Source organism: Rhinatrema bivittatum, chromosome 1 (assembly GCF_901001135.1).
Source record: "Rhinatrema bivittatum chromosome 1, aRhiBiv1.1, whole genome shotgun sequence".
In the NCBI taxonomy this organism is placed as follows: Eukaryota; Metazoa; Chordata; class Amphibia; order Gymnophiona; family Rhinatrematidae; genus Rhinatrema; species Rhinatrema bivittatum.
This window is the reverse complement of record NC_042615.1, coordinates 239,200,459-239,226,541: the sequence shown is the minus strand read 5'-3', so window position 1 is coordinate 239,226,541 and position 26,083 is coordinate 239,200,459. Positions and strand designations below refer to the sequence as shown.

Genomic DNA, 26,083 nt, shown 5'->3' with positions numbered 1-26,083 from the left:
TAAAGCCTAGGACTTAGATGCGTCCCGGGGCTTTACGCGCGTCGCCGGGCCTTTATAAAATAGGCCCGGCGCTTGTACCCCCCCTATGCGCGTTCTCTGCAATATGGGGTAAGCTCCTTGCGCACAGCCTGCACTTTGCTGGAGAAATCAGGGGAAAGCAGCAGGTTATTATCTTGAAATAAAAGTTCCTTTTTGCTGCGATACGCCTGCAAAAGTTTGGTCTTAATAGTATAGTTCAAATAACGCACAATCATTTGACAAGGCCGCTTCTGGTCCGGCTCTCCAGCTCCCAGTCTGTGTGCCCTTTCAACTAGGATTGGCCTTTCAGTCAAATTAAGCTGAAGTTGCTCAGGGATCCATTTTTCCCACAGCCGGATCAATTCTTCCCCGTGCACCACTTCAGGGACCCACACTATACGTAAATTATTTCTGTGGCTGCGGTTTTCTAGGTCTTCCAGCTTGTCTTCTAGAGACCTATGCCGCTTCTCGATCTCGGCCGCACCAGATTCCAAGGCCTCCAGGTGCTCCTCGTGCACGTTGAGTTTAGCATATACTCCATTTACAGCAGAGGCATATTCCTCTACCCTGTCGCGGAGCTCATTGACGGAGGATTGTATGCACTGCACATTATCTGCAAGGGCTTCGGAAACAATTCGAGTGAGATCTTTAATCACCGCGTCGGAGAGGCCTCCATAAGCGGACCCTCTGCTGCCATCTTATCCTCCCCTCCGATGAGTGTCTCAGGTCCGATGCGTTTTGGACGGCCCGCCATGCCGCTCTGAAAAGCTCTAAGTATTGTAGCACAGGTTAGATTGTCATTATACAGTAAAAAAACAAACCAGGTTGTGGCAGTCAAGTAGCAGATTATTTGGGTCCTAGGGAGTGAGAGCTGGGAGCATGTGTTCAGTCAGGGGGCATGGGACACGCCCCCCCCCCCAGCTATCTGCATTTCTAATGACTGAATCGCCAATAATGGCAATCCCAGCCTTTCTCACCTGGGCACATATTGATGTGAGAGTGTATCTCATCAGAGAGAAGGAAGATCCTAGGTATAGGATCACTTCCCGCCACTCCAAGGTGAGGAACTTTTTCCTGGAGATCTTGCTTTTCCAAAGCAACACAAGGGTTTCCAGAGTGGAGGTGGGACTGCTGTCCTTTGTCCCTGGAGGTCTGTCTTATATCCCTCTGTCTGCTTCAGTTCCTCCAGGTCTGCCAGAAATCAAAATCATTCTCTGAGAGCCAGGAGCTCTTTGCACTGGGTACAAAAATGTGATCTCTTCTCAACAGGCAGATAATTATACATATGGCACTCAGTGCAAAAGATCAGGTAACTTCCATCTCACTGCTGAACTGCTGTCTGCATTTTTTTTTCTTTTAAGTTATTATAAAAATTATTTCCTAAATTTACTTGACTTTTAACCAAAGACTTATAATTGACCTCCTTTTTCTTTTTAAATTTGAGTGAGAGTTTATTTTGAACTTATTTGTCCACAGCATTAGATGGGAAACAAATAAGGAAACATTTCTAGCACACTCTCAAACAGCCAAACAGTATGCTTATAAATGTTTATCATACTCCCAAATAGCAAATAGTATACTTCAAAGCTCAATCTCACTCTCCTCAACAGCAAAATAGTATAGCAAGTTACAGACTCCAGTTTTTATCCAGTATAACATCTTTCTCTCATCAGCTCTTGCTTCATCAGCAACTCCCTCAAGGCTTTTTAGTTTTTCCTAGGACAAGCAGGGCAGTAGTCCTCACACATAGGTGACATTATTGGATGAAAACTTATGTCAAAGTTTCTAGACTTTGACTAGGTACACTAAGCATGCTCAGTATGCCCTATACCATGCGTCCATGCAATGTCCCTCTTCAGTGTCCTTTTTCCACGAAACTTTCGCCTCGCAGTTTTTCTGAGCTCATGGCTTTTTGTTCAAAATTGCCTTGGAAAATGTTTTCACCGATATTTTTTGGTCATTCTTCGTATCTTTCTCGGCACAGGTCCCTTTCCGCTTCCCCTTAGTCTTCCAACCAGGCTTTTCGATGGTTCGGTAAGTTTTCTTTCGCGTTCGTTTCCCCCCCCCCACCGTGGCAGTGGTGTCTCGGTGTCCACTGGCATCAGTCGCCTGCCATCACCGCTCCTCATTTTTCACCCCTTCAGTTTGCTTCGTCATGGCCTCGTTGGATTTCCGTCGATGCCCTCAGTGCCCAAGGATCATGTCCATTACAGACCCACACTATATGTGTATTCTCTGCCTGGGGGCATCGCATGAAGTCTGTGGGTGCCACTTGTGTAACAAAATGACCCCAAAGGGATGTTGCACTCACCTTGACAGCATGGAGAAACTGTTGGGGCAAGAAAGTCTGAGCCATCAACATCGGCATTAGTGGCAGCGATGCTGAAGGACCTTGGAGCTGCACTGATGGACATCGAGCCATTGACATTAGCAGGGCCGTTGGCTCCATCAATGCCGCCGATGGACAGGGGCACCGGGGACCGGCCCTTGTTGGTCTCTTCCAGGTCGAGGACATCGGGTTCATCATCAACCTCGGCACCAGGCCAAGCACCGAGGTACTGAGGCTGAGCTTCCCTCAGGTCCACCTCGGGGATCTGAGGAAGATCTGGCCACCCCTCCTGCCTCCCAGTCCATTTTGACATCGACAACTTTCAAGGAGGAGTTGGAGCTGAGAGTTCAGCTGGCAGTCGATTGGGCCCTGCGGGGCATTGAGCTGGTGGCACCGATGTCCGCGCTCTCCCTGCTAGAACCACTGTTGGAATGGCTCAAAGTGTTCATCGGTGTGATATCGACCCAGCTGGCGTCTGTTCCCGGGAGGCCATCGATGCCTGGCAGGGCACCGAAGCTGCCCCTGACTGATGCAGTTCTCATTGCTGGTTCCTCTAAGAGAGAAGCTCCATCGAGGCAGGTGGTGACACAGAGGCCTGCAGCCCCCCATTCAGTTTTGCTGGGGCCGGCACCAGTGCCACTGGTGCCTAGGCCTCTGGACAAAGGCCGAGCACCCAGGACCCCATCCTTTGTAGATTACAGTGAGGATGAGGCCCCATATGACCCCTAGGAGGATGACACTGCAGAATCCTCCTCAAAGGATTCGGAAGGTCTTCCCTCAGAACCATCTCCTTCAGAAGAACGAAGGAGGTCTCCACCTGAGGACCTAAGCTTTGCAGTTTTTGTAAGGGTGATGGTGGAGGCTGTCCCATTTCAGTTGATGGCGGAGAAGAGCGCCAGGCATAAGATGCTGGAAATCCTCCAGTTTGTGGAGGCTCCTAGAGAGATCGTGGCAGTCCTGGTATACGAGATCTTTAAGGAGTTGCTGTTGAGGATTTGGAAGCACCCCCTCACAATACCTCCTCTAAACAGGAAGGTGGACAGGGTTTACCTTGTCCTACGGGCTACTGGATTCGAAAGTGTCAGCTGGCACACCAATCAGTGGTGATTGAATCCGCTCTCAAGAGGGCCAAGTGCTCTTGGACCCATGCCTCGGCGCCCCCGGGGAAGGATCACAGAGCAATGGACGCTTTTGGGAGGAATGTATTTCAGGGGACAATGCTCATTGCCCACATCACTTCCTACCAGCTCTACATGAGCCAGTACTCTCACAACCTCTGGAAGCAGGTTCAGGAGGCAGCCGAGTGGCTGCCTCAACAGCAGCAAGACACCTTCTTACCGCTGGTGCATCAGGTTCTGGAATGCGAAAACACAAGGTGTGTTCCACCTATGATGTTTTTGAGACGGCAGTGAGAATCTCTGCAGCAGGAATCGGCGCCTGCAGAATAGCATGACTGCAGGCCTTGGATCTCCGACCAGAGGTACAGGAAAGACTCATTGACCTGCCATGAACAGAAGAGAATCTCTTCGAAGATAAGGTGAGGGATGCAGTAGCCTAGTTGCAGGATCACCATGAGACCCTCCAGCACCTCTCTGCTAGCACTTCGGACCGCCCTCCTCAGGGGGTGTGCAAGGCAGGGTCAGAGGAGGTCTTTCTACCACCAGAGGACGTACTATCCTCCAGCCTCTCGCTCCCGTTCACAAAGAGTAAGCTCTCAAGGCCATCCCAGGCAGCAGCAAGCTCCCAAGCCCCAGCCAGCATTCCAGCCAAATCCCGTAGGAATCCTGGATCGTAGGGAGCTTAAGCAAGTCGTCTGTACCCAAGACGCTGGACCCCCCAGTCAGGGGTAGGCTATGGTTCTTCGCAAATCAGTGGCCCCGTATAACCTCGGACCAGTGAATTCTGTCCATCGTCCGACAAAGGTACCGATTGAATCTATTGGGTGTCCTGACAAATTCTCCTCTCTGTGCCCATTTTGGGGGCTGATAGGACATCAGGAGGTACTGCTATGGGAGCTCTCTGCCCTCTTAATGGCCAGAGTGGTCGAGCCTGTCCCACTAGGGCAAAGAGGGCAGGGATTCTACCTCCAGTACTTCCTGATTCCAAAGAGAACAGGGGTACTCCGTCCCATCCTAGACCTGAGGGCCTTGAACAAGTTTCTAAAAAAAGAAAAGTTCAAGATGGTTTTCCTGGGCACTCTGATTCCCCTTCTGCAAAAAGGGACTGGCTATGCTTCTTCAATTTAAAGGACACATACACTCACATCGAGAACTTTCCAAGTCACAGGAAGTATCTCAGATTTGTGGTGGGAAAACAACACTTCCAGTACAGAGTGTTGCCGTTCGGGCTAGCATCGGCCCTACATGTCTTACCGAAGTGTCTGGCCATGGTGTGGGCGCACCGCTGCAGGCTGGGAGTGCATGTTTTCCCTTTCTTGGATGATTGGCTGGTCAAGAGCACCTGTCAGGCAGGGGCAGATCGGTCCTTGTGTTTGGAATCACTAGGGTTTGTCATCAACTATCCAAAGTCCCATCTCAACACGTCACCTCAATTGGACTTCTTAGGAACCCTGCTAAACACAGCTCAGACAAAATCCTTCCTGCCGCGTTCCAGGGTGGTCACCATGACGTCCATAGCGGCGGTGATTTAACAGAGCCAGCAGGTGTCAGCTCAGCACATGTTGAGGCTGTTGGGCCACATGGCCGCAACCATCCATGTTACTTCCTTGGCACGTTTACACATGCGCAGAGCCCAATGGACCTTAAGGTTGCAGGGGTGCCAGGCCACACAGGACCTTCAGGCTTGCATCCACATCACTCTGTCTATCTGGGACTCCTTGTCCTGGTGGCAAGTTATCTCAAATTTGGAGCAGGGAGTATCTTTCCAAACTCCCCCTACCCAAATTGTCCTTACAACAGATGTATCCACCCTGGGGTGGGGTGCTCATGTAAAGGGGCTCCACACCCAGAGCCTATAGTCCGCTCAAGAAGCACAATGTTAAATCAACTTTCTGGAGCTCTGGGTGATCAGGTACGCTCTATGGGCTTTCAGGAATCAGCTGTCCCACAAAATTGTCCTGATCCAAACAGACAACCAAGTAGCAATGTGGTATGTCAACAAGCAAGGAGGCACATGGTCGTACCTCCTGTGTCAGGAAGTAGTCCAGATCTGGTCCTGCGCTCTGTCCCTCGGGATGGTGCTCTGGGCCATGTATCAGGTCAGAAAGGAGAATGTGATAGCGGACATACTGAGTCGAGCCTTCAGATCCCATGAGTGGTCACTAGCCAAGGAGGTGGCAAATCGGATCTTCTGTCTCTGGGGAAAACCAGATGTGGACTTGTTCACATCCACTGCAACAGGAAGGTGACTCAGTTCTGCTCCCTGTACAGGTCAGATGGCGAACCAGCATCGGATGCCTTTCCTCGCCATTGGGGCAAGGGTCTTCTGTATGCATATCCTCTGATTCCTGTAGTAATAAAGACTCTCCTGAAGCTTTGAGAGGACCGAGGGACTATGATCATCATAGCCTCTCAGTGGCCGAGACAGGTCTGGTTTCCACTCCTTCGAGAGTTATCCTTCAGGAGACCGATCAGTCTGGAGACTTTCCCAGATCTCATCACACAGGATCAGGGCAGGCTCCAGCATCCCAACCTCTGGGCCCTGTCACTTACAGCCTGGATGTTGAGAGGCTGATTCTGCAACCGCTTGATCTTTCTAAAGATGTGTGTCTCTGGTCCTGGTAGCTTCTATAAAGCTTTCCACTAGAAAGTCCTACAGACTGAAGTGGAGGAAGTTTTCCATGTCATGTGAGCAGAAGGCCCATCCGATGATGTCACCCATATGTGAGGACTAATATCCTACTGTCCTAGGAGAACACCTGTTACAGGTAAGCAACTCTGTTTTACACAGGAAAGTAGTGAAATAGGTAGGTGTGATTCAATATCATTAACAAAAAGTTTGAGGAATACTGTACTCAGACCCCCCAAACGAAAATCCAGACTGATCAATATTTCCAGCTAAGCTAATACAGTTCTTGGTAATTCTAAACAATCTACTAGAAACAGAACAAGGGTTACGATTTTAAAGTTAATTTAATTAAGGGCAGGGATCAGTTAAGATAATAAGTGTGTAGCTTAAGTTTTTTTCCCATCAAGGTTGATAATGGAGTAGTAGATCTCTTGGGTGTTGAAAAGGCAAAGGTAACATTATCTACAAATATCATCAAGATGCACTGGTCTGGTCTCACTGTCAGATAAGAACATAAGAAATTGCCATGCTGGGTCAGACCAAGGGGCCATCAAGCCCAGCATCCTATTTCCAACAGAGGCCAAACCAGGCCACAAGAACCTGGCAATTACCCAAACACTAAGAAGATCCCGTGCTACTGATGCAATTAATAGCAGTGGCTATTCCTTAAGTAAACTTAATTAATAGCCGTCTAGTCTCAAGGCTTGCTGTAGAATTTCTTTGTAGCCCTTTGAAATCATAACAGCTTCATACTTTCCTTTCCCCTGAAGAGAAGAAAACGAAAAGTTTAATGCCCTTGAAAGTTAGATGGCACAAGAGTGTGGCACATTGGGAGCTGCCACTAAAAAGATTTTTCCCACAGCTCTGCAAACACTATTATTCAGAACAGATAAACCCAGTCACGTTCTTACCAGATTTTACAATAGTTTTATGTTGACCAGATCATTTCACACAGCGCATGTGTAGAGCTGTAACTGAATATGCTAAGAAAGTTCAGTGCATTAACCCACTGCGCAGCTTAGCCTTCAATAAAGAGAGTGATAAATGAGATAAAGGGATAGTAGTAATGTTTCATGTTCTAGCTGCCATACTGCTGGGTGTCATCTGGAAGGGGAAATTAGGTAAATATTCTGCTCCGGTAGATGTAATAGTTATGTTAACATTAAAGGAAAACTTACTATGCAACTTGCTCTATTTTTGCTTGATTTCTTTTTTATACCGTTGTTTATTGCCTGGCAGCTTCCTACTGTTCAGTAAGAATTCTGGCTTCAGCAGTCCTTTTGGGAGCCGTGGGCTTTCCGTCCAGGCCAGCAGGTTTTCCTTTTTTTGCCCCTAGCATAATCCCCCCCCCCCCTTCCTCCACCCTCTTCTAGCCTGACCATCACAGAAATGGTCCTTGACCAAAAGACGTGGCCCATGGCTCCCCATGGAGTGCGATGCACGTGCACTCTTGCTAACAGGTGTTGCTTAAGCAACAGCCAGGCACAGTGTTGGACTACTAACTTGGGACATTTACTCCGCTGTAACACCTTTTAAAGGACCAAAGCTGAATAATCAGATATATGCATAAACTGAAAATAAATGTATTGACCTTTTGTTCTTCTTTCTGTATTGTTCTGTTCTATTTTAAGTTTGTCTTCACTTTATTCTTTTTGTTTTTCTTTTGCTTCCCCGATTCTGTAGTTTTCTCTAACCCTTGCTCCAGCTGTCTGACACTGTTCTCTGCATGCCACTTCTCTCATTTTTTTTTCCTCTCTTTCCTCCATCCCCGGTTCTTAATGTCTCTGCATGTCGCTGTTGCTGAAGCACTAGAGTCCGTTTTTAAAATTTATTTTGATGATGATGATGATGATGCATTAATGGTAAATAATTAAAGTTAGGCTCCGTTAAAGTTCAGTGAGAATTAATTTACTGCTTCAATATTAATATTATTGGTATAACAAATATTCAACTTTAAATTTCCCTCTATTTTTGTTTCAGACTTAGCAACCACCTAAAGTGTTTAAATATCACCCCTTCATAATAAGCCAAAACAATAGACAGCACCAAATAATGCGTGTCATTAGGACTTTTGGGATATGGTAAGCCCCGGGGGGAGGAGTGGTTGAGAGGGAAGGATGTAGGGGAGCTGGCATTTCTGTTGGTGCTGCTTGAAATCCTGTATTTGTCATAATTTGAACTACAAAATCTAAAGAGACTCCTCTTTTCCTCCTTGTCTTGTGTGAAAGTCTTGGTCTTTTGTACTTAGCAATCTTAATTAGTTTGAAACAGAGCAGAAAGCATAAATGTTTTAAAATAATTTCACAAACCACACAGTGTACTTATAGTACAGGCAGGGAAATGATATCATTAGTTCAAGGAACACTGCTAGTACATTAAAAGTAGGGAAACAGAATCAAAGAAAATCAGAACCATTCTCCCTAGCACGCCAGGTTGTGCTTTTCCAGCACACTTATAACACTTCTCAGGTGCTTAAGCCACTTGAGGCCTAGGTTGGCTCAGTATTTTGGCAGTAGCTCTGTGTGCTATAGTATAGGAGCCCCAGGTGTGATCCTGTCATCCCCTGCCCATGGAATTGACAGGATTCCGGCATATCATGGATTGCAAACTGGCTAAAAGACAGGAAACAGAGAGTTGGATTAAATGGACAATTTTCTCAGTGGAAGGGAGTGGGCAGTGGAGTGCCTCAGGGATCTGTATTGGGACCCTTACTTTTCAATATATTTATAAATGATCTGGAAAGAAATACGACGAGTGAGATAATCAAATTTGCAGATGACACAAAATTGTTCAGAGTAGTTAAATCACAAGCAGATTGTGATAAATTGCAGGAAGACCTTGTGAGACTGGAAAATTGGGCATCCAAATGGCAGATGAAATTTAATGTGGATAAGTGCAAGGTGATGCATATAGGGAAAAATAAGCCATGCTATAATTACACAATGTTGGGTTCCATATTAGGTGCTACAACCCAAGAAAGAGATCTAGGTGCCATAGTGGATAACACATTGAAATCGTCGGTTCAGTGTGCTGCGGCAGTCAAAAAAGCAAACAGAATGTTGGGAATTATTAGAAAGGGAATGGTGAATAAAATGGAAAATGTCATCATGCTTCTGTATCGCTCCATGGTGAGACCGCACCTTGAATACTGTGTACAATTCTGGTCGCCGCATCTCAAAAAAGATATAATTGCGATGGAGAAGGTACAGAGAAGGGCTACCAAAATGATAAGGGGAATGGAACAACTTCCCTTCGAGGAAAGACTAAAGAGGTTAGGACTTTTCAGCTTGGAGACGAGACGGCTGAGGGGGGATATGATAGAGGTGTTTAAAATCACGAGAGGTCTAGAACGGGTAGATGTGAATCGGTTATTTACTCTTTCGGATAGTAGAAAAACTAGGGGGCACTCCATGAAGTTAGCATGGGGCACATTTAAAACTAATCGGAGAAAGTTCTTTTTTACTCAACGCACAATTAGACTCTGGAATTTGTTACCAGAGGATGTGGTCAGTGCAGTTAGTATAGCTGTGTTTAAAAAAGGATTGGATAAGTTCTTGGAGGAGAAGTCCATTACCTGCTATTAAGTTCACTTAGAGAATAGCCACTGCCATTAGCAATGGTTACATGGAATAGACTTAGTTTTTGGTACTTGCCAGGTTCTTATGGCCTGGATTGGCCACTGTTGGAAACAGGATGCTGGGCTTGATGGACCCTTGGTCTGACCCAGTATGGCATTTTCTTATGTTCTTATGTTCTTATATCACAGAAGGGATTTACTAGGACACAGTTTTGGGGGAGGGGAAAGGAGGATGATGTAATGCATTTCAGGAGCAATTCAGATTAACAACAGAGGATGCAGAACAGTTCAGCCGGGAATAAGGTTTCTCTTTCAGGCCTTCACAGGATATGTATTCCTCTTTTCAACTGTGGGACATGGAGGGGGAAGAGGGAGAGAGAAAGGCATACCTGGTAACTCTCCGGATTTAGCCCAGAGACTCCGGAATTCAAAAGGAACTGCCGAGCCTCCGGGCCAACATCAGGAAAACTCTGGGTGCCCTGCTGCAGGATCTAGAAGCAGTCCCCCCCCCCCCCCCCCCAAAAAAAAAAAGGGGCACGGCCTAGGAGAAGATTGGTAAGGCTTGAGTGGCCAGAAGGAGGAGGAGGAGTGTGGGCTGGAAGGAAGAAATAATTCAGACCACATTGGCAGTGAAGAGGAGCATGGGCCCTGCGCCGGAAGTAGAGTTGCCGATTGTCAACTGTCCAATTTTGCGCTTTTTTATACAGTGTCCAGGACTAGGAGGCCATACCTGCACTGGCTGCTGCCTCTGATTGGGCCACATAGATCCTACATCACTTTGCACAGATGCAGAAAAGGAAGGTGGGGGAAAGGTGCATGCAATGGTAGCTCAGTCTGCATGGAGCTGCCACAGCTGCTTTGTCCTCTTCCATTTTTCTGGCCAGCTTGAAAGAAAATGGACAGAAAGGGATAATAAGCAGGCCGCTGCAGTTCTTGAGCATATTGAAGAGCAGCAGCAGGTCCAGTGGGAAGCAAAGTAAGATCTGATGTAGCTGAACCTGGCCTGGCTCTGGCCCCTTCACTGCCTGCAAGGCCAAGGGTGCCTGCCAGGCACAGATGCTGAAACAGCCCCAGCAGGTCGACATCTTGGGGGACTGCTGTGCCGTTGCCTTCTCTCCTTCAGTTCCAGAGGGGACTTTCACAGCTCATGCATGTTCATCTGAGCAGAAAGAATCACATGCCCCAGCTGACCATCCTGCTCGAAGGAGTGCTGCACCCACCTCCTTCCACTGCCGTTTCAAGCTGCCTGCTACCATGGTGTCCATGCTGGGCTAGCTGGCCCGAAGGAGAGAGAGCCTATATCAGTAAGGAGGAGGGACTGGGAACTAGGAGAAAGGGAGATGGGAGATTTACGTGCTCCTGGACAGGAAAGTGAGGAGAGTGGGAATGACAGGGACACAGAGAAAGAGGGGAGGATGCCGGGGTGTTGGCTAGGGGAATGGTGGGGCTTAAGAATAGTGGGTAGAGGTTGAGGAGGAGAGGGAGCTCTGAGTGGTGGGCAGATAGACTGGAGCAGGTCAGGAGGATGGCGAGAAGAGGGTGAGGAGCAGAAGGAGAGGGTCAGAGGTGAAGGAAGTAGGTGGACAGAGGGTGAGGGCTGGGGGACTTAAGGGGTTGTGGGAAGATGGTGTGGTTGAGAGGAGGACTCAGGGGGATGGTGGGAGAGGGGGTAAGGGGAATGGTGGACAGAAGGTAGAAATTAAGGGGAAGATGTGTGTGGGGGGGGGGGGCAGTCAGGGAGGTGCAGGGCAGAGGATGAGGAGGGTCTTCTGGGGTGAGAAGAGGAGGTATCTTTTCCTCCAGTCCTCGAATCTGCAGCATCTGGAGAGCATAGGAATAGGGTGGGAACAATAGTGGTGATGTTTTTATTTTTTCAGTCTTGCGTTGCACAATGTGGCTTCTTATGTTTTCCGGTTCAGTTTTTGCCTGCATATTTCAGTTTCTAATTTGAGGTTCCATATTCTGTTTTTGATGAGGATCTCTCTGTGTTTTACATCTCTGACTGATGTGAGGGATTCTGGAAGTGTATAGTTTCAGTGCAGGGGGGTCTAATAGCAGACCACTTATTCTGTTTTTTTGGTTTCAGTTGTAGGTGTATTGGTGTTCCAGGGCCCAGTGTAATATTTGCAATGTTGCTTTTACCTGTATAGGATTGTTCCTGGATGAGTCTTCGGAGTTAATGCTATTTTGGTATGGCAAATTTATGCAGTGAATTTTGAGCCAATGCAAGCTGAATTTGAAAGTGTGCATCACAAACCAGATATATTGAGCTTTGTATGCAAAAATAAGGTGATGGATAGTGTCCCCAAAACATTTACTGTTCTCCATATCCTCTTGACCCTCCTTGTTTCCGTGGCCAGTGGTCAGTGAAGCTTTCTAAAGTTGATCCAAAAATTAATTCATTCCTTAATGTTGCAAGAAAGACTTTGGCTATGTTAAATGTAACAGAAGACCTCATCCTCACCTCCCCCCCCACGGGTCCACAGGTTTGGTGGGAGATAAGTTACGGTCCATGAAGTAGTTGGTCACCCTAGCTGGAAGGAAGAGACAGTTGGGCTGCTTAGCCACGAGGAGCAAGAGTGTGGGCCTCCATGAGAGAAAGAAAGAGGAGGCCTGTGCAGGGAAAGAAGTTGAAGGAGATTGTAAAGTTTTAGCCCCCGTATAACCAGACACCAGACTCAGAGAAAATTTAGTAATTTAGAAAAATATTTATGCTAGGAAATAACTGATTGCCAATCACAGTGTGTCTGGGAAGGTGGAAGGCATAAGATCCCTCCTTGCCTATGTAACCATCTTACAAGGCTTATATACACAAGATCTGTCTGCCCTGGAAGAGGAGGCCGTTAGCGTTGGTGGGTTATGGGTGAGGAGAGAGAATGCGTAGAGCATGTGTGCAAGGGTGAGTGTGGGTGTAGGAGAGAGTGTGAGTGAGCATGGATATGGGTGCAAGAGGAAGAGGAGTGAGTGAGCATGTGTGTGGGTGTGGGAGAATGAGAGAAGGGAGAATGAGCATGTATGTGTATGAAAGAGTATGAGAGTGAACATGTGTGTGTGTGTGTGTGTGTGTGTAGGAAAGTTTGTGCTGCTGTGGACCTCATCCCTTTTAATCCATGGCAATTTCAGGGTGACAAGAAATCAGAAGTTCTCGGGTATGGAGAAAGGTGGTATAGGAAATGAAGGAAAAGAGGAAAAATTAAATTTGAATACATAGTTCACCACAAGTATTCAGTAAAATAATTTTGTTTTAGCTTGTTGTACTTGTTTGTGTTGATTATGTATGTTATGCTGTAAGCTGTACTGAACGATTGTAACGGTTTGTAGGGTGTAAGATTAAACAAGCAGATGATCTTTGATAGTCCTGCCATCTTAAATATTCTGTTGGCGATACAGACTCAGAGCTGTGCTCACCTCTTACCTTCTCTTAACTACTTTTTTTTTGGCCCTTAGTGCAGATTGGACAGCTGCTAAGAAAGAAACAGAAGAAAATCACTATATCTGCTCACAAAATAAAATATTTTTAGTTGAAGTTTTTTTTATAGTGCAGAGATGTATTTTAAGTAGTGCTATGTTCAAAAAAATCAGGTTTTCATGTGCTGTTTTAGCTTTTGGATACAGTTGTGCATGTCTTGATACTGAGAGAAATCTTATGCATTCAGAAAGTTTAAGTTTTTTTATGTCATACCCTGAGATACATTTTTGATCTTCCTAAATTGTTCATCTTCTGAGTCACTGCTATTTCACAGGCTGGTCTAGACCGGAAAAGACAAGAGGTCTACATTCACAAAAGCTTGCATGGCTGTTGGAGATCTAAAACTGAAATCTAGTACACTTTCAGGGCAACAAACTAACAGGGTAATTTATCGTTTTGCGATAGGGCCTTAGCACGCGCATTAAGGTGTTATCGCCCTAACACCGCAATAAATAGTGTAAGAGTTTGGGTGGAGTTAATGGAAATGAGGGCCAGTAGCAACGCAAGATTCAACACCAGGGAAAGGGAGAGAGACTCTGTATAGAGTCAGTCTGATACTCTGTATATGTGCACCACTGTAGAGGGGCACTTTGAATCGGGGTGGGTTTTGGAAGGTGGGGTAGGGTTTGGAGGGGGGGTGTTGTAACAGAAACATTCTGAGGTATTCCTAGTAATATTGACATCACTAAACATTTGTAGTCATTATAATGGATGAAAAGTATAACAAGAGGAGTTGATTTGTACAATGCAGCTAGCATTAGTCAGTGTGCGAAGCGAAAAATAGCGCAGGTGTGATAAATTTATCGCACCTTGCGGAAATTGCCTATGTGATGCGGGTAATTATCCTAATCATGCCCCTTTTTTTTTTTTCGCAGGCGCTATTTTCACTATATATACAGCATTTTGATAAATCTAGGTGCTAGGCATTTCCCCCCATAGACCTAAAATGGGAGGAAGCCCTTTAGTATGTCCATAGGTGTGGTTTTGCTGCTGGATGAATGCATTCAATTTTTAGCAGGTTAGAGGCCTGAATCGCCCACATCTTACTGCATCAAGTATTTAGATGTTCAACTAGCTATCCCCTGTAGGTACCTAATCTGCTCTTCCAGTGGAATTTTACACGTCCATCACTGGCTGAACATCTGCCTGGCTCTGTGTGTGCAGAGCTAGTTGCCTAAAATCTCACATTGACGCACAATTGCTCTGCTTCGAAAAATCTACTGCCCAAGGAATTATTTGTACTCAGCTGAAAACTGTAGCTTAAATACATGAAGAATATGCCATGTTTTACATACAGAAGGAAGATCATGACATATAGAGTGAAATGCATATTGGAATGAATGTGTTTTGCACAATTTGGAATGGAAATGAACCACAGAAAATGCCTAAAGGAATAGCTCAGTCCATCTCATAATTGATATACTATTTTGATAAAGTTGCTTAGGCAAAGGAAAATAGCTGCGGTGTGGGGCTTAGTGGAAACACTTTGTAGTGGAACACAGATAATGCAACTCTACCGAGCAGCCATGCAGCTTCCAGCAGTAATGGCCCGCCTGGCGTCCAAGGCAGTTTGCTGGGAAGTCAGAAGGCTCTCCGGATCTAGCAAACATGAGAAATGTGGCCCCTGGAAGAAAGTCAGATTACGAGACATGTACTGTACGCCACATCATGAGTTGTTAAAAACTGTCTTTCTATGTACATTTTCATTTGTTGAAAGAAGAATCAAATACTCGCCATCAGACATTTCCATCTTTCCTTTTGCTTTGCTGCCTCTGTGATAGAGAAAAAAAAAAATGTAAAAAAAAAAAAAATCCCCATCCTGCTTCCTCTGTCTTCCCTTCCTTTCCTTCCCTGTTATATAATTGTCTTCAGACACAGGCGAGGTGGAGCAGAAAGGCAGTCAGCATCAGCCGAAGGCAGCTGCAGGGAAAAGACAAGAAGATTCCAGAAGCAGAGGGAGCTTAAAAAAGCCACAGTAACAGTGCATTAACCATTAAACTGCTGGTTAATGTGAGTATGTTTACATTTAGTACATGGGATGATGATGATGATGATGTGGTCTGAGGCTGGAGAAGGAAAAACCTTATTTTGTGTTGGAGTAATATTGGTGCCTTTCATCCAAGCAGGATCCCGACCCTGTCACATAACCTCAGAACTCACACACGCAGCCTGTAAGGGTCTGACGCTTACTCTGCAATCCACAGTACCACAGCCTGCTTTGCCAATGGGAGGCCTCAGGATCTGAGCCTACAGTAGCCTTCCTGGCCCCAAACCAAGGAACTCAGAGCTACTAGAACACTTATCTACCTTAACAAGGCTGCTCGTATCCATCCCCTTATTACTCTATCTTGTTACATACTCTCCTGCTCAAGAGGAAAACATCTAACTCTCTGTTTAGGGTGAGGTTTGGAATCCAACCACTGCCACCACATGTGAATTCTGCAATTCCACCATCTATTTTTACATTTGGGATTTGAGCTTGCAACCTTCCAGCTCCAGTTCAGAGTCTCCACCACTGAGCTCCCCTAATTGAGCTAGTATAAGAATGTCAGCTATCTCAGCAAAGTCACTCTTATCCTCTCGGTTATTTACTATACCTTGTCACAAATCATATGCAGACTAAATGGTCTTGCACACTATGGGGATGATTCACTAAAGCCCTGTCATTATCTTTTCCCATCCACCCCTTTTCCTTTTTTGAAACTCTTTATTCTAAAACAGAATATATGCTTATTACAACAGTGCAGCACACCAAGTATAAAAGACCAGTACGTAGCATAACAGCTTTCCCAAACCTTATACTGAAACAGAGGCACCCAACAGCAAGATGAAAACAGCAGTACAAAATCTGTGTCCGATATTTCCCCCAGATCTCGTCATACATCGCTCCATTATTCTTTAGCTCATAAGTCAACTTCTCGATCAGTGCTACTTCATTCACCTGTTTTTTCCAATATAAGAGTGAATGAACTATTTTCCAGAAGGTGGCTATAGTAAACCTCACTGCCCACATAATTTATGAGAATACATACCAGCTGCACACGATCCCACAAACCCAACAAGCTGGCTCCAAACATAGGGAGGTCCCTAGAATAGCATTAATTCCAACCTCTACATGAACCCAAAAAGAACAGATCAACCCACAGGACCATCACATATGCATGCATGATCTGACGTCGCTGCATCCACATGGCACAAATGAGAGGAAGACGGAGACTCTGTGTAGCTCTCTCACATGCTTTCCTCTCCACCCCCACCCCCCAGCTCTGCTGTTTCCACTCCCTCCCGCTGGCACTCTAACCTTGTTGCTCTTGCTCATGCTGCTGTAGGAAGGCCTATGGCCCCGATCCTCTCGCCAGCAGTGGTGGAAGACCCCGCAAAGCTGCTGCTCCTGTCTCCCAGGCCCTCATTTAGGATGAAACTGCTGCACCCCCCTCTTAGCCAACACAGATGGAAGATGCGACCTCTCCCTCCTGACCTTGATTCAATAACCTAACCCTGCTTGCTAGCCATCAAAATCGTGGGTTTTCAAAATCTTGGCTATGCAAATGTCGGTGGTCTTTTTTTTATTTTTTAACAAAATGTTTTTGGGTAACTAATTCTTAGTAAGATTAAATCACCCCCAATTCAAGGGTGCCATAGTTTAGTGTAGACTGATTGTACCTATTACACTAAACACCCTTTAGAACTCAATGAGGTCATTGTGTTTTTTTCTATGACTGAATTGTTGGAATATGAGCACTAGGGTGCATATGAGAAAAGTGTTTAATAAAGCAGGAGGGGACTCATCTGATCACTCACTGCAAATTCCAGATAGGTCTGATGATTCCTCAGGATTTACAGCATTAGATTTCAGCAGTCTTCTGAATCTTAACTAACCCTAACACAGACAGACAGAGAGGATATGTACACAGAAGGACAGTTTTGAGGAGAGGGAGTCAATTTGGACAGCATCACAGTTCCCAACACTAACTCTCTTTAATGTTTTACATTCTTTACACTGGCATAGAATATATATATATATATATATATATATATATATATAAATAATATGTTATCCTTCTCTGTATAAGTTGGCATACATTTTAATTATTCCACCATTAAGCTTAAATTAAATAGTTTATTTAGGTCTCTTATTCGTGGCATAATTTTTCTGTTAGGTGCAGTCCTTCATAATTACTAGGTGAGATTTTAAAAAACTTCTATCTGGGGATCTTCCCATGGACAGAGAAAATTTGGCCAAGTCCCTGATTGTATCGAGGACTGACATTTTCCCCTCTTATTTTTAGAAACCATATTATCACAGTCTTCCCTTATGATCCAATAAACTGCACCTGAAAGAAAATCCCTTCCTAAGCTGTAGGGTTTTATGTAACAACTGAAGATGTGCATGTTTGGCCCATCTAGAGTATCCAAAGGGTTGGGGAAAAACAAGAAGGTATATGTGAGCCCGGGGCTATGCTCCAATATATCTGTGCAGAAACAAAAATTATACTCTCCAGTAGTTTAGATGAAAAGTACCTTCTTGGGAGAATTTTCAAATTATTGAGCCATTCCACTTCCCTTAGACAGGACCCGAGGTTCGAACGCTCTCAGGCCCTTAGCAATATGGTGTCAGAGTGATAAAGTTGATCCGTTTTGAGGAAAAAGAAATTCAGATCAGAAAAGAAAGATGTCATAAGCGATTTTCTTTCTATCCCACTCTAATTCTGTATTTCCTAAAAAATGACAGATTGAACTTACAGTTTTATAGTTTGCCCTCCTGGACTGCCATATAGAGCCATTTGATCACTGAAGACCGAAGGTGTCAAACCTACATTACATAGTTTTCGTGCTTTCTGTTTTGGGCATCCAGCCTCTTGCCTGGGTAAGGGGTCTTTAGCACTTCCTTGCTCCTGTCCTCAATTCACATCCCACTTAGACTAGAAGCTAATAGATGTTACCACCAGGGCCGGCTTAACCATTAGGCAAACCAGGAGCTACCTAGGGCACCACCAGTTTGGGGGCAGCACTGACGCACATGCTGGGACTATGGTGACCAACCACCATAGCTGTCCCCTGCCCTACCCCCCTCCCCGCCCTTACTCCCTCCCCAAAGGGCCTGAATAGGGCTAAAAAAACAAAGAGCTTCTACCAGGCATCCCTCCCACCAGATAGGGCCCACCGCTTCCTCCTGCACCCCCTACTTCCCTCCTGATAGGGCCAGCTCGGGGCTGAAGAAACAAAGAGCTACTGTGCACCTCTGCCCCCATGTCCCCCTGCCCTCCTTCCCTATAGAGCCCCCCAGAGGGCTGAAATAAGAGAGCTGCGAATCACAGCCACTGTCTCTCGCCCCACGCCTTCCCGATAAGGCCTGCGGGTGGGGAAGGTGCAAGGCTAAGGGCTCACTGAGGGCACCTCACACTCTTGCACTGGCTCCGGTTACCACTCTCCAGAGCCAGCGAGTGCAGATATTGGCTTATGTGCTGGGAACCGATGAGCATGCCGAGCTCTTTATGCCACGGCAATCAGTTTCCATCTCAACCAAAACAAATTGGTTGAAGGAGATATTAAGTTAAAGTGAGGAGAATGAGTTTTTCAAAAGCTCTTCTCTACTTAGTTACCCGCACTATCATGAATGTAAGTAAATCAGGGCTCCGGTGTCTGTGCTGATTTTATCAGTGCCCTGCTAAAGGCTGTAGAGTGGGAATGCAGGATGAATAACTAGAAGCCAGCTGGGAAAGGGGGATGTTCTCTTCCTCTTTCCCTGGCAGGTTCTTCATGCTCCTTTGGGCATCCAGCTTAATCAAACCTGCCCCCAATTAGGGTTGCGGCACCATGAGATTTCATCCACAGGTGCTGTGAGTTTCCCTCATTTTTATTCTCCCTACGCACGCCCTCCACACCCGCCCCCACCACTGCATGGCTCGGCCACTGCAATGGCAAATCCCCTGGCTGAGAGGCATGGCCTGCCACTCCCATCTGAATTTGGTAACGGTGCCCTGGAGCTACCCAGTAGGTGTCTCTGTTGTACAATTAATGGGACATTTCTTTCCAGGGCTATGAGCAATGCCTCCGCACCAGCCCCACCCCTTCCCGGCTCCAGGAGCAGGAACTGGGTCCGGAAACTGAACCCAGGTTTCCCTGCACGGCAGCACTGCTGGATCATTGGGCTGCTCGCAGGAAATAGACTTTTAAAAACTTAAAAGGTGACTTTTAAAACTGGCGTGCGGGCGCGCACGTGCATGATTTTGTCGGGCCACGCCCACGGACGTGGCCATTTTCTAACATAGGCGCGTATATTCGCGCCTATGTTATAAAACAGCCTGGCAGCACACACGTGCGCTGAATTTTAAGGGGGCACGCACAAATCCTGCTTCTGCCACTTAAGTGGGGGGGAGGGATTTTAAAAAGGACGTGCGCCGATGCATTTGCCAGTTTTACCAGTTTGTTCCCAGTTCACCCAGTTATCAGATAGGTCTTCCGACCCCTACTGGTTTGATAGCCTGTACACTCCCCAGTTACCCCAGACCCTTTAAACCCCTCCAAAATGACTTGTTAATGTTTTTTTTGGGACTTACACGCCATCCATAGCAGAAATAAAGTTATATGACAAGAGGCCCCGGTGTGCACCGGATTGCATAAGTATTTACAGGCAGATTTCTGCTGAAAGTCTTGAAATGTCCATATACTGCCCATGCCCTGCCCAGACCACGCCCCGCTCCTTTCTGAGAAGTTGCGATAGGTGCGCGCAACAGCATTTACGCACGTATCTGGGCGGCTTTTAAACTCTGCCCTGCCCCACGCGAGCCCGACATATTCGTGCATCCCCTATTTTCAGCGCACGTCGGGCTTTTAAAATCCATCTTTAATTGTGCCCGCATTACAAATTACACCTCTATTACTCCAAAAGGCGGAAAAAAAATGTAAGAAAACGCTTAAGCCAAAAAAAGAAAGAATGAATGAATGAATGAATTCATTTGTTTTTCTATTCCGAAACGCAAATGATAGGAAAGTAACAGGGAGCAGCATAGCCAAGGAATGGGCAAGTAGATATCTTGAATAATCTGGCCAGTACTGCTGTTTTAGTTAAATCTTTTGGAAGAAATTTAAGTTAGAGTCGGGGGTTCACACAGACTGATCTTTCTGTTCAGCGAACTCGAAACTTTATTATTACAATGGATAGCCTTGTCCATTAACAGCATTTAGCTCATCTAAAGCCACAAGCAGTTTTACATGTGCAAAGTTACAACATTATTATGCATGCCAATGATTTCATTTTGATTTTTATTGCCAGGCACCACCTAGGATCTTTAGACCTCGCTTCAGGAAGACCAGTACCACCTCCTCCACCCCTGGAACCATGTGAGTGCGAAGAGCCAGCCAGCACCAAGCTCCACGCAATGTCTCCTCACTGCCTTACAAGGGTTATTCTTTAATAACTTAAGACTTCAACAAGAAGGAGGTGTTACAACTGCAGTATTCAAGGCAGAGCCTGGTCCTCTTCTTATTTCCTTTTCGTAAGAATACCGGTTGTATTTTGCGGCGCATGGTTATAACAGACTTCTAGAAAGCAGTACAAGGCTCCTCTTGTTCTTTGTGAAATATTAAACAAATTGAGCTGATAAGATGTCATTGTAAAGAATTGTGTCTGCATATGTTTTAGCTTTGAGTGGAAGAATGCCGTTGGTTATTTTGGGTAATGCACATAATCTACAGTATTATGGCAATACAAATTCTACTATGAATTTTCTGGAGCCATAGTTGGTTGCCAGTATTACATTAAAGCAAGACTGTGAATATACACAAAATGACAATATTAAGAGACTTAAATTATGAATGTACAGAATGGTATTGCAGTATGTATTTAAAAAAGAAATTGCAACAAGTTACAGAGTTACTCGTACCTCCTTGTCACAGAAACATTAATGGATACTGCCAGGATGTGTTGGGAATAAACTCCTTGGACATACGATGATTGCAGAGATGTGAAAGAGAAAATAAGAGAATCAGCTGCACAAGCAGTAGAGTGTTTCAAGTTGTGGCATTGCTAGTGGTACAGCAGGGAGGACAAGTTCTGTCAGACGTTTCATTGGCTGCTGTAGCAGAGTCTGGGTATCTTTTTTTTTTTACAGCCTATCTGGTTTGCTGAATCAGAATGTTTATAGGAGCCTCCACCGAGTGGTCCATAAGTTCTGTTCCAAAACTTGGCTTCAGGACTCTGTCAGTTATGGTTTTCAAGATACCCATCATGAATATTCATGAGACCTACCCAACTGTACCTAAATGTGTAACTTGCCTTGAGCTCGGATTTGGAAAGGCAAGAAATTAACCCCAAGGTCCAGACAGATTGCATATAACTGGTGTAAGAACCAGTCTTTGATATAGGTCTCTGCAGGACTAATCCTGTAACATCACATGTAAGTTAGCCAGCAAACATGTGCACAAGTTACACCAGTTTTCAAAGCATGCATGAGCCCGCTTTGAAAATGATCCTGGCCAAAGTATGGATATAAAATTACTCCTGCTAATTGGTGTGTATAGTTTTGATGAGAGAATTTACACGCATGCTGCCTAAAATCCAAAAGTATGCGCCTGACTCTCAACCCCACCCAGACTCCACTCCCTGAAATGCCTCTGCCCTACGTGTGAAAAAGTACACGAACACAGTGTGTATACACACAGTTTTATGCGTATATTGCTTGTACAATTTTCTAAAGAGCCATTTCTACAGGTAAAGCACTACTTTACCTGCAGAAGTCCCTTTAAAAAAAACTATCCTTCCTGTTACCCTAAAAATGACTTGGTTGAGGATCTTGAATACCAAGTTTGGCAGTTAAAATTTAAGTTCTGGAAGTTAAATTCCATACACCTAAATTTGGAAGTAGTCATTATATTGTGGACGCTAAAAGATCTCTCCTGCATCCCACTCCTCCAGGCTTTTTTAAGGAAAAAAAGAATAAATGTTTGGAAAGAAAATATTTCGAAATGGCAGCCACCTATAATGCTCTGCCGTCACCAGTGATAAAGATTGTGGGTACCCTGCTGGTTATGTATTTGGAAAGTTCAGCATGGAATGAATAGTGGATAAATAAAGATGCCTTGGAGAAAGAAGCTCAAAATACACATATATCTCTCCACGTCCCATTGAGAGAGGCTATTCTAAGTCATTCTGCAAAGCAGTATGTGCATCCTTTGTTTGTATTATCTTTTCTAGCGCACATCAGACTTACTTCGGCCAATGAGAGAACTCTCTGTACGGATTCTGATACTAGTTTCAATGTATTCAGTCAGAGCACTTCTTCCCATATGATGCTAAAAACAAAAAACAGAAGGCAATTGTATGCATTGTGTATTTTTGATTTGTTTGTATCACCTATTAATGCCCAGCATGTGGCAGTCAGGATCATAATGTTACCCCTTCCATTGTGTGTGCTCACATCCCCATGCTGCAGATCAGATTCAGTGTCTAGGTTATTACATATGTAGTGTTTAGTAGAGTTCCGATAGCTGCATTGATCCTGGAGAAACTGGAATCTTCGTAGGTTCTGAAATCTTTTAAAAGGACTAGCTGAAAGATTTAGCACGTAAACTTTCAGGACTTCACAGGCCTCGGAATACATAATTTTGGTGGGCCCCTTAAAAAAAGGCATCACAGCCTCTACTGCTAAAACTGGAGATGGGAGAAAATCCCTTCCACTGAATCTCAGATAAAGCTGTTAGCCTAATTAGGGTACGACAAAGGCTCAGGATTTTTTTTTTTTTTTTTTTTTTTAAATCATAGGTATGATCTCTGCCCTAACCTATGGCCTGTTTGTCAAATGTACTTACCAATGTAGCCTTCTCATCCAGCCCATCTGAAAGTAGGATGGCCAGCCAACTTCATGAACACTGGCACATTTTCATCCCGTCTCCCAAAGAATTCTGGGATTCATAGTCTTAACTTTTCTGCTAAAGCAATGAGTTCAACATGTTTTGGGCTAGAAATTAAGAAAACATAAATAGGACAAGTATAAAGAAATCCTAGTCTTCCTAGGGCCCTCTGGCCACGCCAGCTGAAAGTCACCTAAAATGGCTCCTAAAACTACTAGGAATCACTGCATAAAACTAGTTAAAAGGAGAGGGCGAACAGAAGATTTGACGGTTATTAAAGATTTAAACTCCTTACCCGAAGACCTCTCTTTCCATCTACCTTATTGTGAAAATCACTCAACTAGAAAGTACATAGGACATCAAAACAGAAAGAACGTGGAAAGTTCGGCATTTACTATAAGTGCTTCTTCGTAGCATGGATTTCTGTTTTAATAAATATTAAGAAAAATAGCTGCAACAAAAGCAGAAATTAAAAATTCCCATCACTGCAAGTTATATGTACTCCTTTTTGGCCAAAAGACGTATAAGCAAAAAAAGAGAAGAACTGAGAAATGTGCCCTTAGTAATGCCAAATAGCATCTGGAGAATTATAATGCTCAGACATGCTTGGGAGGCAAAGTTATCACTCACGTCTTATCTGCTGTTTTTTTTGGGGGGGGGGGGTTAAACCATAGACCTCACCTTTAGATTTCTTCAAGCGCTGAAGCCGATGTAGTCATGTGGGCGTTGCCTTACCTCTCTATTAGTAAAGACGTTCACTGTGTAGCAAAAAAATAAAAACAAAAAAAAACAAAAGAAAATTCACTGATGAAAATGTGATGATTTTATTAAGCAAACTGTATATGCGAGTATGTATATTGATATGAAAAGTGAATGGCTAAACATGTACACTTAGTGGTATATACTGTTCTGTACATAGCATTGCTATTCAGTGCATTTAATTCATTGTATTATAGACACAGGTTGTTTACAAAATGCTGGCTAAAGTCTGTAATTTCAGGATATTTAGAAACATGCTGATAAATGTTCGGTTTAGATCAGTATCATATATATATATACTCTTCATTTCCAATTCTCTGGAATATTGTGTTATTTTAAATTAGCTGAAAAGAAGAATTGATCCGAGAATCATGGGATACTTCTAAACAATCTGTTATATTCCACTGTTTCCTGAACTTATTAGCCTGTAGCAACATGTTGTTGTGACTATCTATATTTGTTTAACAATGTTTGGAAATCACAGTACACTTCTTTTCTGGTGTTTATTTCTGAAGGTTAACTTATTTTGCATCAAGCTCACTATTTAAAAGCATTGTAAAGATTACATGAACCCTAGAAATATATACTTGCCCAACTACTGATGTATACAGGCCGTTAAGTATGCACTAATAGTGTTCCCTTCCCAGATAATGTACAAAGTCCTTAAAACTAGGCTGCTAGGATAGTTACACTAATGACGCGTCACAGGAATAGATACTAGTGTGTGTCCCCCAGGTTGATGCTTTGCCATTTTGCTACCTTGTTTAGATACCTTTGGGAAAAAATGGAAGTCTTAATTTATTTTTTTTTTAACAAATGTCTTTTATCTAATCAATGTTATCTGGCAGGCCAGTATACGTTTTCATTATTATTTAATTGTTCTGTATTTTTTTGTTGTGTGATTTCTTGCTCATCACTGTACATGGAAGATCTATTCACTAAGTGCTGCATGTCTTTCAGAGCTGCTGTCTGTATTAACAGTTGACAACAAATACAACTAGTGAACATCAGGAGTGAATCCCTGAATGGTGTTGGTCTAATTGTTCTGTCAACTCGTTTTAAAATTTCAGAAACAGAGAAGGGCACAGGTGCCAGAGTTGGAAAACTGTGCAATACAAAAACAATGAAAACAAACAGGTCAATATTCAAAGGGGTTACATCAAAACCTTTGAAAATGGGCTCATTTAGCCGGCTAAATATAGCATTGATTTTCAACACCAGCCACCCAACTTTGCTGGATAAATTTAGGTGCTGCAATACCAGTTCGAAATGTGCCTGGCCCCTCGTCCTCTGGCTCTTTTAAGCATAAAAAAAAAAAAAAGAAATGCCCCAGAGATGGAATTCCTTCCTTCAGCTCCTGAAAATATTTTTAAAACATAGTTGCTGGGGCATCCCAATTCCCTCCCTTCCCCAACCTTTAAAAATAATTTTTTTTAAAAGTCCCCACATAATAGCGTTTTTCCTTCTCTCTTTGCTCTTGTAAAAATGAAAATATGTCCCTGCAGGCTGAGGCCCCCTTGCTTCCCACACTCCACCCATTTAAAAATGAAAAATAAATTGCAGCAGGGGGGTCCCTGTCGTTTCCTCCCACCCTCCCTTTCTGTTCTATAAGTGACCGTAGCAGAATCCATCTCTTGAAGAAAAAAAAAAAAAAAAGCAGAAAGATAGGGATAATAAGCTCCCCGCTACCACCTCTACCACTCGCAGTGGCATGGTCCAGTTTCCATGTCAAACCATACAGGTAACAAGGTAAGAGAAGCACACACACACACACACACACACACCCCAGCACTTTATAATGTAAAATAAAAGACTGATTTGATTCCTGTGTAAGTTATTGTATTTTGAGCCCATCTGAACCAGAGTACTGCCAACATGTGCTGCCTTACAAGTCACACCGGAAACGATTCCGGAGGCTGATGCAATCTTCTCAGAGAAATTCTCTGCAGCATTGAACACGACGGGGGAAAACATCCCTCAGGAAAGCAATGCACAATCAGGCCGATGCAATAAAGCCGTGCGGAAAACGGGCACTCAGGGTTGAGCACCCGCTTTCTTAACGAGCGCCCAGCCACCTCTCCCGGGCACGCGATAGAATATTTAAATGAGGGGGGGTCGCGCTGCCAAGAAGGTGCTAGGGACAAATGTGCGCCCCTAGCGCCTCCTTGGCAGCGGGCGCCCAGGAGAGGTGGCTGTCAGCGGGTTAGGAAAATGGATGCTCATTAATTGAGCGTCCGTTTCCCTAACCTGACTGCCGGCAAACTTTAAAAAAAAAAATTGTTTTTAAACCTTTTTGTTCCTCCAACTTAATATTGCCACGATATTAAGTCGG

At 44.6% G+C, this 26,083-nt stretch overlaps 1 protein-coding gene across 5 annotated transcripts in view; it reads left to right on the top strand.

Annotated features, from left to right (window-relative positions):
- REEP1 (receptor accessory protein 1) overlaps positions 1-25,407 on the top strand; it is a 229,360-nt gene extending 203,953 nt beyond the window's left edge. For 3 of the 5 annotated variants that reach the window (XM_029592799.1, XM_029592790.1, XM_029592775.1), the window contains 2 exons: positions 15,013-15,150; positions 20,417-25,407. In XM_029592799.1, the coding sequence (XP_029448659.1) occupies positions 15,013-15,119 (107 nt within the window). In that variant the 3' untranslated portion in view covers positions 15,120-15,150; positions 20,417-25,407. The remainder of the gene's footprint in view (positions 1-15,012; positions 15,151-20,416) is intronic. The other 2 variants (XM_029592819.1, XM_029592782.1) reach the window with 1 other exon arrangement.
- The last annotated feature ends 676 nt before the right edge of the window (positions 25,408-26,083 follow it).